The sequence below is a fragment of the Electrona antarctica genome, assembly GCF_951216825.1.
Source record: "Electrona antarctica genome assembly, chromosome: 8".
In the NCBI taxonomy this organism is placed as follows: domain Eukaryota; kingdom Metazoa; phylum Chordata; class Actinopteri; order Myctophiformes; family Myctophidae; genus Electrona; species Electrona antarctica.
The window spans coordinates 3,596,356-3,609,882 of NC_136789.1; the positions used below are offsets into that span (position 1 = coordinate 3,596,356).

The 13,527-nt window shown below is 40.8% G+C and overlaps 2 protein-coding genes across 3 annotated transcripts; one reads left to right on the forward strand and one right to left on the reverse strand.

The window, feature by feature from the left end:
* Nucleotides 1–122: 122 nt before the first annotated feature.
* Nucleotides 123–6,817, reverse strand: taf6 (TAF6 RNA polymerase II, TATA box binding protein (TBP)-associated factor). Of its 2 annotated transcripts, none has more exons than XM_079507233.1 (15): nucleotides 6,645–6,817; nucleotides 5,170–5,327; nucleotides 4,953–5,039; nucleotides 4,591–4,744; nucleotides 4,422–4,478; nucleotides 4,173–4,292; nucleotides 3,971–4,086; nucleotides 3,195–3,272; nucleotides 2,935–3,036; nucleotides 2,645–2,827; nucleotides 2,339–2,413; nucleotides 2,128–2,253; nucleotides 1,774–1,947; nucleotides 1,483–1,674; nucleotides 123–637 (listed from the first exon to the last, which is right to left on the reverse strand). In XM_079507233.1, exons 1-15 carry the CDS (start codon nucleotides 6,718–6,720, stop codon nucleotides 353–355), a joined length of 1,983 nt encoding a protein of 660 aa, XP_079363359.1. In that variant the 5' UTR covers nucleotides 6,721–6,817; the 3' UTR covers nucleotides 123–352. The 2 variants fall into 2 exon arrangements, with proteins under 2 accessions (XP_079363359.1, XP_079363360.1); XM_079507234.1 differs by lacking the exon at nucleotides 6,645–6,817 and adding an exon at nucleotides 6,142–6,324.
* A 100-nt stretch (nucleotides 6,818–6,917) lies between these two features.
* LOC306927474 (uncharacterized protein) lies at nucleotides 6,918–12,766 on the forward strand. Its single transcript, XM_079507232.1, has 7 exons — nucleotides 6,918–7,137; nucleotides 7,664–9,895; nucleotides 9,994–10,146; nucleotides 10,495–10,632; nucleotides 10,717–10,787; nucleotides 11,121–11,261; nucleotides 11,401–12,766. The coding sequence occupies exons 1-7, from the start codon at nucleotides 7,037–7,039 to the stop codon at nucleotides 11,634–11,636; spliced, it is 3,072 nt and encodes a 1,023-aa protein (XP_079363358.1). The 5' UTR covers nucleotides 6,918–7,036; the 3' UTR covers nucleotides 11,637–12,766.
* Nucleotides 12,767–13,527: the final 761 nt, after the last annotated feature.

A 13,527-nucleotide genomic window follows, 5' to 3' on the forward strand; every position in this document is an offset into this window, starting at 1 on the left:
TCTATAGTTTACCTTTTTCTCTTTTATAAAAGGAGCCACATGCCTCGAATTAAACACAATTTCTTAGAAACAATTATATACTATTATGCCCAATTAACATAACATTGTATGTTCACACAGAGATCCTTACAAAATCTGATTTATTTTGGAGTAAAAAAAAAGAAAACAAAATCAGTTAGAATATCACTTGAACCATTACAAATGCCACAGATTAACCTCCCAGTTTTCATTAGGCATGAACATATATACAATATCTGGTAACATCCATGCTTTCTCAGTCATATGGTGTTTGCTTTCAGAAAGTTTATGTGGGAGCAGCTCCAGTAAAATTTCTCTGTGGCACTGGACTGTCTCAATGAGGGGACTGGGTGCTGGCTCCAGGAGATTCTGAGCGCTCCATCTTCATTCCTGCTTCTAATGAAGATATGGAGGTGGGAAGCATGGAGCTCTTACTCTCCAAGGATGAGGAGGCAGAAGTGGGTAGAGACACCACTATGTACTTCTGGAGAGGCCGGGACCCCGATAAACCAGCCCCCCCTCCCGGCTCCAGTTTTACCAGTGGTTGCAAGGTGGAAGTGGCACTTTGAACAGTGCTTGTGACTGGAGAGGCTGACTGGGAAGAGCTGAGGGTGATAACCTGAGAGAGTACAAATAAAACAGATATTAAACCATGTTTTAAAGGAGAATTCCATATTAAAAGGCTTTCTTACCCTTCTTTGTAGTTGTTACGTCCCCACCAAAGAGGTCCAGGTGTTATTTTGTGCAAAAGCTCCTTATTGGCTATTTCCCCTACCATAAGCGCTAAATGAATTGCATTGAAGTGAATGGGAATTGAATGGGGCTATGGGGTGTTGTGCTACAAATTTGTTTGTATATATCCTCTCTTCATAATGTAAATAATATCCCAAGCGGCACACTTTACTACTTATTTCGATGGAAATAACCCCATAGCCCCATTCAATTCAATGCAATTCATTGAGAGCTTATGGTAGGGGAAATAGCCAATAAGGAGTTTTTGCACAAAAAAACACCTGGATCTCTTTGGTGGGGACGTAACGACTACAAAGAAAGGTAAAAAAGCCTAGCATGGAATTCTCCTTTAAGACTAGAGTTGGGTTTATTTTAGCTTTTTTTGTGCTGATTTTATAGAATGCCTTATGTAACCTTGTGTGTATAATTGGTTTCATAAGATGGTACTTATTAAACTTTAGTTATGACAACTTACAGGTGTCAGTGATATCATGTACTGGATTGGACTGAAACTACTGCGTCCAGTGGGCTAATGCGATATTTGTAACAAGAGTAATACACATTACATAATGTACCATACCGTATAATACCTACATCCTTAATGGTGTCAAGTCTCTAGCTGCAGCATGCCAAATGTCTAGCACTGAACCAAATATTGAATTATTTTTGCCATCTACACTATACCCAGTGGTGGTGACCATTTCCTTGAGTAATGGCTGCATCTCAATGTACCTGCTGAGTTGAGGAAGCTCCTGCACTTGTTGCCATGACAATGTATTTTGTTGCAGGGGGAGAAGGCTGAGATGGTGTCCCTGGGCGAGGAGACATGAGGGTGAGGGAGGTGGGAACTTTAATGATGCTAGGAGTGCGAGACCCTGAAGATCCACTCAACCCACTCTGTGACATTGTGAGAGTGGGACGAGGCTGAAAAAAAAAGAGAGTGTTACATTTACAATGAGTTATTCCCACACTAACAATGTAACAATCCCTTTTCTTTCATGAAGCTTTGAGGGATTCAGGTACCTGTGTGATTGTTAAGGTGGTTCTATTGACTTGGTGAGCTTGTAATGCAGCTTGTGTCCTGGCCTTCACCACGTGGGAACAAAGCATGGGTCCTAGGTAACCGTAGTCTGCCCGGTACTGCTCCACAATATCCGGTAAAGGTCGGGTCTTGGCAATAACACTGGCACAATGTTTCTTGAGGGAAAATTTAAAAAATAACCAGTTTTGTTTTAGAATATGGAATGTAAGCAATTTTAGAAGTTGCAAACAAAGTCTCATCATTCAATTTGAGTTTGTGTGTGTGTGATATAATATTACAACTTAATCAATTCATACAATAAAATGTCTTTAAAGTCATGGAACTTTTAGTTTTACCAATAAGAGGCTTTGAACATGGTCAGCTCCTATCTTATCAATATTAGACACCACTGGTCCTTCCATCACTGCTTTGATGCGAGCACCCTCTACAGCAAGCCGGGGAAGAATCAATGTCTTAATCACCTACAGAAGATGAAGTCAGATGTTAATGACAACACAAGAAAGACAATAAAATAAAACAAAATAACTAAATAAGAATCACACTCACATCAGATCCAAGTTCAGAAAGTCCTGCTATGCAGCCGTAACGTGTTGTCCACTGGGTTTTTTCATCCAACCAACTCTGAGGGTGAACAGCAACAGATAGTTAGAGAATAGTACAACAGGGGTGAAATCCTTCTCTTTTTCTACCAATAATCACTGCATATTATATAGCAAAGCCATTTTACACACTTGTACTTGTTGCCTCAAAATGAATACAAGCTTGTTTGTAAAAACTAGTGCACTATTATTTATAGCTATAGTATGCTTAGTCTGTACTGTAACATGAAAAATGAGAAAAATCAAAACACACCTTAGTAAAGGTCTTGGTAATGCGTGACTGGATGTTGTTGGTCGTGGTACTGAAGGTTTTACAACTTTGGGCCATGAGGCGAGCAGCAAAGTCCCTTAGTGCCCAGTGATTGTCAACATCAGGCCTCAAACACAGCTGCTTACTCACAATACACGTCACCACAGCTGGAATCAGCTCATGTAACTACACAAAAGTCATAGAGGGGGAGGAAAAAACACAATATTGTTGAAATATTTTTTCTCCCCTGTGTAAAAAAAAGTCCTGAATTTTGTGTTGTGTCAAATGCTTACATATTTCTCCAGGTATAGTGTGGGGTTGTCCATTAGAGCTTTGACCATTCTCATTAGGTAAATCAGCAGAGCCAGATTGTTTTGTACCACATTTACGCGCACCTTTGAAAAGATCATTAAGTTAGTACCTTCAACAGCAAGATGCCTGGGTACTGTAACTGCTATCAATGTGTAGTGAAGTCAAACTGTTACAGTGCAGTTTGTGAAGTCAAACTGTTACACAGATGTTGAAGGAATGGGAATAGATATTAGATGCTCACCCCCTCAGAGATGAATGTGCTGAACCGTGGTAGCATCTGATACAGCCCAGGGTCTGTGGCAATACTCTGCAAAGCCTCCTGAGCAAGACAAAAGAAAACACACGGTTTACTCTCTTTTTGTTTTACATAATGTGTAAAAGTACGCTTTGGAAGGGGCAATATCGGCAATATCAACCGTTTCAAGATTGGCCAAGCCAATTTGTAACTGTACACTACTTGACAAACCAATGTGTCAGTAATTATATTATTATATTTGTTATGCTGCATTCACACTAGCAGCGACAAATTGACAGGCTAGGTCATTTTCGTGTAAACCAGCAACATGAAGATACAAACTGAAACATGTCAGTGTGTGACGAGCTACAAAAGTTACATTAAAAAGGTGAGCTGGCTTCTTTCAGCACTCCAATGATGCATTGAAGATTTTGTTTGTTATATTTTATTTTATTTCCACTCCCCTTTTCTCTCCACGCAATTCCTGCTTATAATAGGGAAGAACAAATCCTTTCCCCGAGCCACTTCCCAGTACTTTTTAACCCAACTTAGCCTTTATATTTTTCTTCATTCCCACAGACGCCCGCTTGATGACGTCAATATGATGAGCAACAAGCTCGTTGTTGACAACTTGCCGACAGTGTAGTTGACTACATTTTTGACGCTGCTAGTGTGAATACAGCATATGGCTTAATTTATACTCGACAAAAATACATGGTTTTGTCATGTGACAAGCTATAATTAAGCCTTACGGATCCTATAATGTGGGAGGCACAACTTACAGCCCTTTTGGCTTCACATGAGCCAACACAGGCCTCTGTGATTTCCTTGTAGTAGAGCTGCTGTTCCACAGATAGTTCATGAGTGCTGCGTGGCTTCATCCTCATCTTGTCTTTTCCTGAAAGATAGAGATTAAGGGGATTTGGAAATAACTCTCTTGTGGGTGATTGCAATGTACTGTGCCATAAAATATAAGATGCTTACCTTTGCCCTCTGCAGAGGTTGCCCCCTGTCCCTTGTTTTGAATGGGTCCATCCTCCTCCTGACCTGGCTTGGCAACTTTCAGGGGTTCTGTAGACTCAGCCTTTTGCTGCTCTTTTGGTGCTACAAATAAGAGTAATTGAGAGAGTATTTATATTTTAATCCATTTAATAGAAGCATGTTTGATTTTGCATTAACATTTTACTGTGTTTTTTCTGATAGGTTAAAATACAAAGTAGGTTGAGCTCTCACCTGGAGGTGGATTTTCTGGAATAGCAGGCTGCACACCCTCAATACTTAACCAATGTGCTGCACATTAAAACGAAAATAGATGGGATGTTTTAGTTCAGACTACACACATTGAAAAGCAGAATAAGGATGGAATTTAACTGATGACATGCAACATTATTTATTGTATTACCTTTAAGAGAAACGTCTAGTGGAACTCTGGGGAGGGGCGTGTTGATGATGTCACTGAGGTCCACTTCCTTTTCCTCATAGAAATGAAGCTCCCTTCCACCACCACTTGCAAAGCGAAAGGGAATGAACTCCTGGGACTGGAACCCATAAAGGGGCTATAGAAATAACATTTAATTATTTCATAAACAAAGGCCAGGACAGCCCTGAAAGTATTTATTGCACAGTGCAATAATACAAAATATTTTTTTTCTGGAGGATTCACCATGTGCACTTATTTTCAATAGATGACATCCATGAAGTACAATCTCAAAAGTACAATCGGAATCAAACGTATTTAGGAGTTCAAATGGCAATGGCACTCACCTCCACATTTCTCAGTTTCAGAGCATTGTCAATGTCATTGGTTGTCAATTTACGTCTCTTCCCATGGTGCATAAACTTCAGAGCATCCTGTAGACAGGGAGAAAATATACTACATTTCCAAGGGATGGGATTGCTTACCATTATTTGTCAACAAATGCACTATAAAATTCAAAGCAGATTCACAAACATTTACCTGCCAGAATCCACTGACCCTTACCTGAAATATTTCCTTTATTCTGAAGCTGGCCTCTTCACTTAGGGCTGCAGAGCTTTCCTCCTGCATCTGCCCCACTCCTATAGACTCAGCAATTGCCTTCATGGATTCTGTAGGCAGGACTACGGAGCACTTGTTCTGCCGCCGCTCCTCTGCCATGGCTGTTGAAACACACAACCCAATGAACACCATAGGCCAGATCCCTCCCAAAATTACAATCACATAATACTTGCAGTTAGGCTATTATTGTAATTTAGACCTTATTAGAAACACTGTGCTTAAGCCCCTTGAGAAGTTGAGCATACATGTTGTGGACAAGGACAAGTCACAGTTAATTTAAACTAGATTCCTGGCTCCCTGTCATACCAGCAACTCTCAACAATATATTTCTGAACTACTCTTCCCTAAAGCCACAGCACAGCTTGAGGTGATGAGGTCCTCAGACAAAGCACCGTTGCAAGTTATGAAGGTAAAAGATCACCGTTATGCTCTGGTATGCCCTGCGTGTCCGAGGAGAACAATCACCTTAAGGTGTATTTTTGTATTATTCTTTCTCTGAGTAAGCACATCTATCTAGTATCTAAGCAAGTAATCTCTGTAATTATTGTATTGTTTTATTGGAGATTTATTACCTTTTCCTGTTTTTATAAAGATAATTATCTTTATAAAGAGTGCATGGCGCTATATTAAACTTTACTTACTGTTATGATTACATACAGTCATCACAGATCGACCTATGTAAACAGCAGTCTCATTCAATGCTGGTTTATCACAGCGGTGCATGCATGTTCATGTTGCATTTTGTGTTTATATTAAACTAAATGCAATGTTAGAAACGCACTCATCACTTATTTCATAGTATATGATTGTTATTCAAAGCATACTACTTTTCATTGGTGTAGCTAGCCAGTTAGCTTGGTTGTGAACTACCTTAGCCTGCAAAGCTAATAACTTAGCCAATGTTATTGTTCTTACCTGTGTACAAGTTGATCTAACGCTATAATCTTTCCGGTTTTTCACAGGAAATTATATATTAAAAGCATCCACTGTTAGGATTATTTTTTCGAGCTAATTTATCGAGGTAGATATCCATTTCTTGATTTCATTATTCCATGAATCGCAGCTCCGACCTCTTTTTTTGAAATATCGCCATTTTGATTCACGCTAGACTACGTAACGCGACTGCGAGTGCGTCGTTAAGGTCCTAACAGATCAAATTAAATGAATAATAATAATAAATGACTGGGTTACTTTTTTTGTAACATTGAAATAAACGAAGACCATACATTTTACGGGATTTATTTAAATAATTTAATGTCGTGAAAGACCCCCCCCCCCCGGTCGTGATTTTGCAGTGCCACTGCCTAAGGTCCTGTAGCCCTGGTCCAGTGCGAGTCTAGTGCCAAAGGTCCTGTAGGATCATCACACTGTTTGTTTTTGTTTGTTCTTTGTTTTTACCAATAATTAAAAACACATACCGGAGTGGGAAAGGATGACACCGAAAGGTAGGATTAGTATAATAGATTTATGTAGATAATCTTTTTTACATTTCATGTTTTGCCCGGGTGAAAAAAAGTGTTCTTATCGTCTTGTAAAACCAATATTAATTAGAATGCATAATCGGAAATATTTGTAATAATATATGTTGTTATAGTCCAAGAACTTCAAATAACTACTTTCGCGATATAGAAAAGTCCACATTTCTACGTCGCAGAGCTCTGCTACGGCGGAACTATCTTTGTGATTCAGTTCCACGGCGGTGCCATATGAATGTAACAACAAAGGGAAGCGACTGATCCTTTTATATACTCTATGGACTGACCCCATGCTTACTGCAAGGACGAACTTTCTTCTTTCTTGATCAAAAACAATGTATAGAAGAGTGTTTTATTCGTTATATCGAGCTCGACATCGTGCAGCTGAGGCATGTGTGTTAACGAAATGCGACATACCTGCACTGACCGTTTTCAGGTAGGTAGGAATCGTAGGATACGAGATTCTTTGCTAGCATTGAATGTAATAACATTCAGGTTCTCATTCAGCATACCACATGAAATAAAATAGTTCCTTTTAGAGACACATGTACATGTTCCTTGTGTATACGTTCCCATACTTGCGCTTATTATGTATTTTGTGTGTGACGTGTAACGTTAGATGCTTCCACTGTGTCTTCACACAAGTTCACAGTTGGGCAGGGCAGGCGTTCATTGATTCAGGGTTATGCCTTAGCCCCTCTCAGGTTATGCCTTTGAACTTGAAGAGACTATGCCACAGCCAGTTTGATCCTTGTGTACTGCTGTTAACATTTGTTAGTTACCTGCTTCACACTTCGACGTAACATTATTGGGTTCTTGTTTTCGCTTGAAACTATTAAATGAAAATACAAATATTTAATAGTGTGTACTGTAGAGTCCTGGTTTTCTCGATAAGTTTAGTCAATATTAACAAACTGTATTAACTATTAACCATTAGCTCTTCTTTTTACCTTTTCAAACAGGGTTGTTAATGGAGGAGTCAAAGCCCTTAGCACAAGTCCAGTCAAGTACTGTGAAAAGAATGATTCTCTCCCTCCTAAGCAAGATGGCAAATCCTCCACGTCTATGGAAGGAGAGGTTGATAACTTGGAAAACAAAGTTACAGAGATGTCCCAACAAGTGTCGGTGGTTGGAGTGGTTAAGTCCGAGCCTGAGGCAACAAGTACCATTGAGCAGATGCATGATATTACCATGCTGGAAGAACAAAAGTCAAACAAATCTACAAGTGAGGAAAGGCTTGAGGTTAGGCTAGAAAAGGGGAAAGAAGGGGAGAGTATGGTGGATGTAGGATTGGTTCAGACAGAGGCTGATAGTGCCATACAACAGATGGATGTTATTAGCATGCCAGAAGTACAAAAGCCAAAAGAATCTACAAGCGAGGAAAGGCTAGAAGAGGCCAAAGATGGGGAGGGTTTGGTGGAGGTTGGAGAGGTTCAGGCAGAGGCAGATAGTACCAAACATCATATGGATGGTGTTAGCACACCAGAAGTACTAAAGAACACAGAACACAGTGACCCATCAAAGAGCAGGAAGGAGAGTCAGCTGGATCTCCTGGGGGCCATGAAGGTGGATGTCACCAGCAAAAGTGAGGATTCTGAGGAAAGGCTTAAGGTTAGGCTAGAAGAAGGAACAGAAGGGGAGGGTATGGTGGAGATTGGAGCAGTTCAGACCGAGGCAGATAATACCATACAACAGGTGGATATTATTAGTATGCCGGAAGTACAAAAGTCAAAAGAATCTACAAGCGAGGAAAGGCTAGAAGAGGCCAAAGATGGGGAGGGTTTGGTGGAGGTTGGAGAGGTTCAGGCAGAGGCAGATAGTACCAAACATGGTGTTAGCACACCAGAAGTACTAAAGAACACAGAACACAGTGAGAAAAACAGTGACTCATCAAAGAGCAGCAAGGCGAGTCTGCTGGATCTCTTGGGGGCCATGAAGGTGGATGTCACCAGCAAAAGTGAGGATTCTGAGGAAAGGCTTAAGGTTAGGCTAGAAGAAGGAACAGAAGGGGAGGGTATGGTGGAGATTGGAGCAGTTCAGACCGAGGCAGATAATACCATACAACAGGTGGATATTATTAGTATGCCGGAAGTACAAAAGTCAAAAGAATCTACAAGCGAGGAAAGGCTAGAAGAGGCCAAAGATGGGGAGGGTTTGGTGGAGGTTGGAGAGGTTCAGGCAGAGGCAGATAGTACCAAACATCATATGGATGGTGTTAGCACACCAGAAGTACTAAAGAACACAGAACACAGTGACCCATCAAAGAGCAGGAAGGAGAGTCAGCTGGATCTCCTGGGGGCCATGAAGGTGGATGTCACCAGCAAAAGTGAGGATTCTGAGGAAAGGCTTAAGGTTAGGCTAGAAGAAGGAACAGAAGGGGAGGGTATGGTGGAGATTGGAGCAGTTCAGACCGAGGCAGATAATACCATACAACAGGTGGATATTATTAGTATGCCGGAAGTACAAAAGTCAAAAGAATCTACAAGTGAGGAAAGGCTAGAAGAGGCCAAAGATGGGGAGGGTTTGGTGGAGGTTGGAGAGGTTCAGGCAGAGGCAGATAGTACCAAACATGGTGTTAGCACACCAGAAGTACTAAAGAACACAGAACACAGTGAGAAAAACAGTGACTCATCAAAGAGCAGCAAGGCGAGTCTGCTGGATCTCTTGGGGGCCATGAAGGTGGATGTCACCAGCAAAAGTGAGGATTCTGAGGAAAGGCTTAAGGTTAGGCTAGAAGAAGGAACAGAAGGGGAGGGTATGGTGGAGATTGGAGCAGTTCAGACCGAGGCAGATAATACCATACAACAGGTGGATATTATTAGTATGCCGGAAGTACAAAAGTCAAAAGAATCTACAAGCGAGGAAAGGCTAGAAGAGGCCAAAGATGGGGAGGGTTTGGTGGAGGTTGGAGAGGTTCAGGCAGAGGCAGATAGTACCAAACATGGTGTTAGCACACCAGAAGTACTAAAGAACACAGAACACAGTGAGAAAAACAGTGACTCATCAAAGAGCAGCAAGGCGAGTCTGCTGGATCTCTTGGGTGCCATGAAGGTGGATGTCACCAGCAAGAGGAAGTTTAAAAACATGAAAATCCTTGAAATCCTTGAAAGTTCCACACCGACCCCCAAGCCAGCAGCTATGGAGAGCACGGAGAGTATGTTTCAGAAGGCCACAGAGGATGCATCAGTCCAGAGGTGAGACGGTAGTTCTGTGTTAAACAAAGATATTATTAACGGATTTGTGTGATGCCAATGCCATTACAACATTGATTGATAACATTTTCCATTGTCAGTGACACACTGAATCCTGAGCTGATTGCTGCTGCCTCAGCCGCTGCTGCCACTCTACCGAACCGAAGCCAGGCTGCATCTGAGCTTCTCAGACAACTGAGGAAACATGAGGCAGTCGATGAGTCCCAGAAGAAAGGGGAAGTTAACAGCCTAGGGTATGTGTACTGTTCCCTCTCTGAATGAGAGACATGAATGTTGTTAATATAGAGCTGTATTAAAGAGCAAGTTTGTATGAAATGAATGTTCTTAGAAAATGACTAAACTACTACTAAAATGTATTGGAATTTAGGTGAGTGACACATGACACAATTTCAGATATTTTCTCACACAGTTATGTGCCATTTATTATAATGAAAACCAAATGAGTTTGTTGCCATGTATTTCTAATGATACAAATTTACTTTTGTCCGAAAGGGTTTATGCCTGAATAAAAAAATTCTGTGAAATGGAAAACACAAATCCCAGTTCCTATTTCCCAAATAATATCTATCAATGTTTCTCAGTGTAATCATTGCTGACATGAAAGTGGGGAGAGGGCCAAACAGACAGCATGCTACGACATCTAATCAGATCAACTTTGATGATGATGGGCGAGGGTACATACATGACAGAGGCATCACAGCGATCCCATCACAGAGAAGGCAAGTTATTTTTTTATATTTGTGTCCATGTTTGTTTGAGGTGTACAGTCGACTTGATGTCTAATGCCCCTGCTTTGTTGATAGGAGGGCCCTGTTTTCAGGGAAAAGACTTGGCATCTTTTCCCCCACTGTAGAAGAAGCTGAGTCCGCATTAGGTAAGGAATGGATATACAGTACTACTGCATTTGTCTTGATTTAAACCGATTTTACACACTTTTACCCACATAGATGTCAGTCTGTGTACTAAAACGTTTAAATCTTGGCATGAAGAGATGCATATTGAGATTTATATTTATGAGACACCAAAACAATAATTTTTTGTGTAGTTGGATTCATTATTTTCACCAGATCTTTGCTGCCATTGTATTCAAACACCTCTTGAATGATTACATTTATTTTCAATAAAATGAAACTCAATTTATGCTGCCTGTTAACAGATAGTTTAGAAAAAGGATGTGTTTACGTCACGACTGTTGTTATGTTTTCAGCGAGGCCAACCCTATGGGACATTGACTTTACTAATCAGATAGTTCTGTCAATCAACCAATCACCCCGCAATGCCTTAGAAGAAATGGTTCAGTGGACCAAAGAAGGAAAACTGTGGGAGTATCCAATAAACAATGAAGCTGGTAGGTAATTGTTGCATGCTAGCCTAGAATAACACACAGGGAATGGGAAAGCCAAACATGAATTTGTCTAAGGCACACTACAATACACTGTCTGTCTGGTATTATACTTTCTTACAATGCTGGTGTCACTCTTCCTCAGGCCTGGAAGAGGAAATGAGTGTCCCATTCCATGAGCATATTTTCCTGGAGAAACACCTGGTGGAAGGCTTTCCCCAACAAGGGCCGGTGCGTCACTTCATGGAGCTTGTGGTGGCTGGTCTGGCCAGGAATGCTCATCTGACAGTCCAACAGAAGAAGGATCACATTTCATGGTTCAGAGACTACTTTCACCAAAAAGAGGATGTCCTAAAGGAGGCAGATGTTTACCTCAACTGACCTGGGTTACTTAAGATAAGATCTCAAGAACTAAGTGTTAGTGTTTAGACACACAAGAACGGCCTGGTTTTGTGAATGTATCTTTGCATTATATGGTCATCTTTGTCCACTGAGTGCAACGATGTCCACTGAGTGTAAAGTAAAGGATGCTTATCACCATGGCTCGAGTTTCTTTACATTTCCAGGTGACCCATTAGAGATGGGTTATCCGACCTTCAGTATAGTCTGGGCTTTATAGTCAAAGATCTGTTTTGGGATAAGAGTGTACAGTACTGAAAGTTGAGTAAATGTAGGTCCCTGTGCATTATAGAATCAATGCAATTATCTAATTTATATTTTGCCCATCCATTGTCTTAGCAGAAATGTTGAATTACAATAGCTCTCTATGTGCTAACACTGCATCTAAAACATGCTCCAAGCGAGGCATTTTATTAGCCGTTTTAAACTTAAATTGTGATAGCCTTGCTGCTACTTGTGTCCACCTATTGCACTTGTTTGACGATAACTTAACAATAGTTAAGATCAGTGTAAACATTTACATACATGTAGACTAGAGTCTGTAGACTGAGCCGATCCCAAGTTGACCATAACACCTTTTGTAAATAATCATAACTTTTCTAGGATCACTTCTCTCTATTTTGGACAGTCATTGTAGCACATGTTTTGTCTTTTCTTTTTGAGTGGTACAACCACTCCTATAGTCTGTCCCTGGGTCTGTCTGTCCTGTCCAAGCACGAAAATAGCTTTATAGCGTTTGTTCACAACCAAGTGTCACTGTTGCACAGCCTAACACAGACACAGGCCAGGGAGGAGGGCTAGTACAGTACAAGTACAGTACAGCACCACTCACTTCAGACGGGTCTGATTTTTTTTTTTAAACGGCTCACAACAATGTGTCACTCCGTGATGCTTAGTAGTATAATATTATTTTCAAAAACATGGCATGCCATTAGTGAAAATAGGGGAGGAGTGGTTAATTCTGCTGCAGGCAAATGGAACAGTGAGGTCAGAATATGTATTTGTAAAACAGATAAGATGTTTGCTAAGGAAACTACCCAATTTATTCAACAGATATGCAGCAGGGAACACACTGAATAACAAAATTGAAAAATAAATATATTTGTTCTCAATGTTTTTGCTGAACTGACTTTCTGAAATCACAACATGGTCTATTATTGGTTGTTTGGGATTGTGTCCATGTCCCTATTTAAACCGGCCTCATGTTATGGTATATTTTACTTGTAACAAAAACAGGATAGTGGGGATCCTTTGTTGAGTGGCATAGCTGGCTTTTACACTTAGCAAGGTTGAGTGTGTGAAAACACTACTTGTATATTTCTTGTGTCAGAGAGTTCATATAAACAGTTTTAGTTCCCTGTTCTGAGATTATGATTGATGGTGGTTTTCCACAAGCCAATAATGAGGTCACACTAATGTCCAACACTCCTGATGCCAAATTGCAGTAAAACATTAATCCACAATGGTCCTGTGTTTAGCCTGAACCTCCTACATTTTCAGGAAGAGTGTTTTTAAGGGTGAAAAACTAACACTATACAGATCCTATTTGATTACACACTTGTTCTAAAAACACACTTAGAAATCTATTGTATGAGCAGTTGTGGAAACGGAGCTTGCTGCACGTCAGTGGAAAGTAGCCAACTTCCTGAGGGCATTCCTCAACCCTGAACCTGTATATACAGTAGCTGTGTGTGTGCGTGCGTTGGCTTTAGTAGAGAGACAGGAAATGGACAGAGTAGGGGAGTGACATGCAGCAAATGGTCCGGCCAGCACAGGAATCAAACCGTGGACTCAATGTCATGCAGGCATTAAAGCCTGTGTGTTGTGGCATTGCACCATAACCACTCAGCCAAGGGACCCCCAATGGATCTGT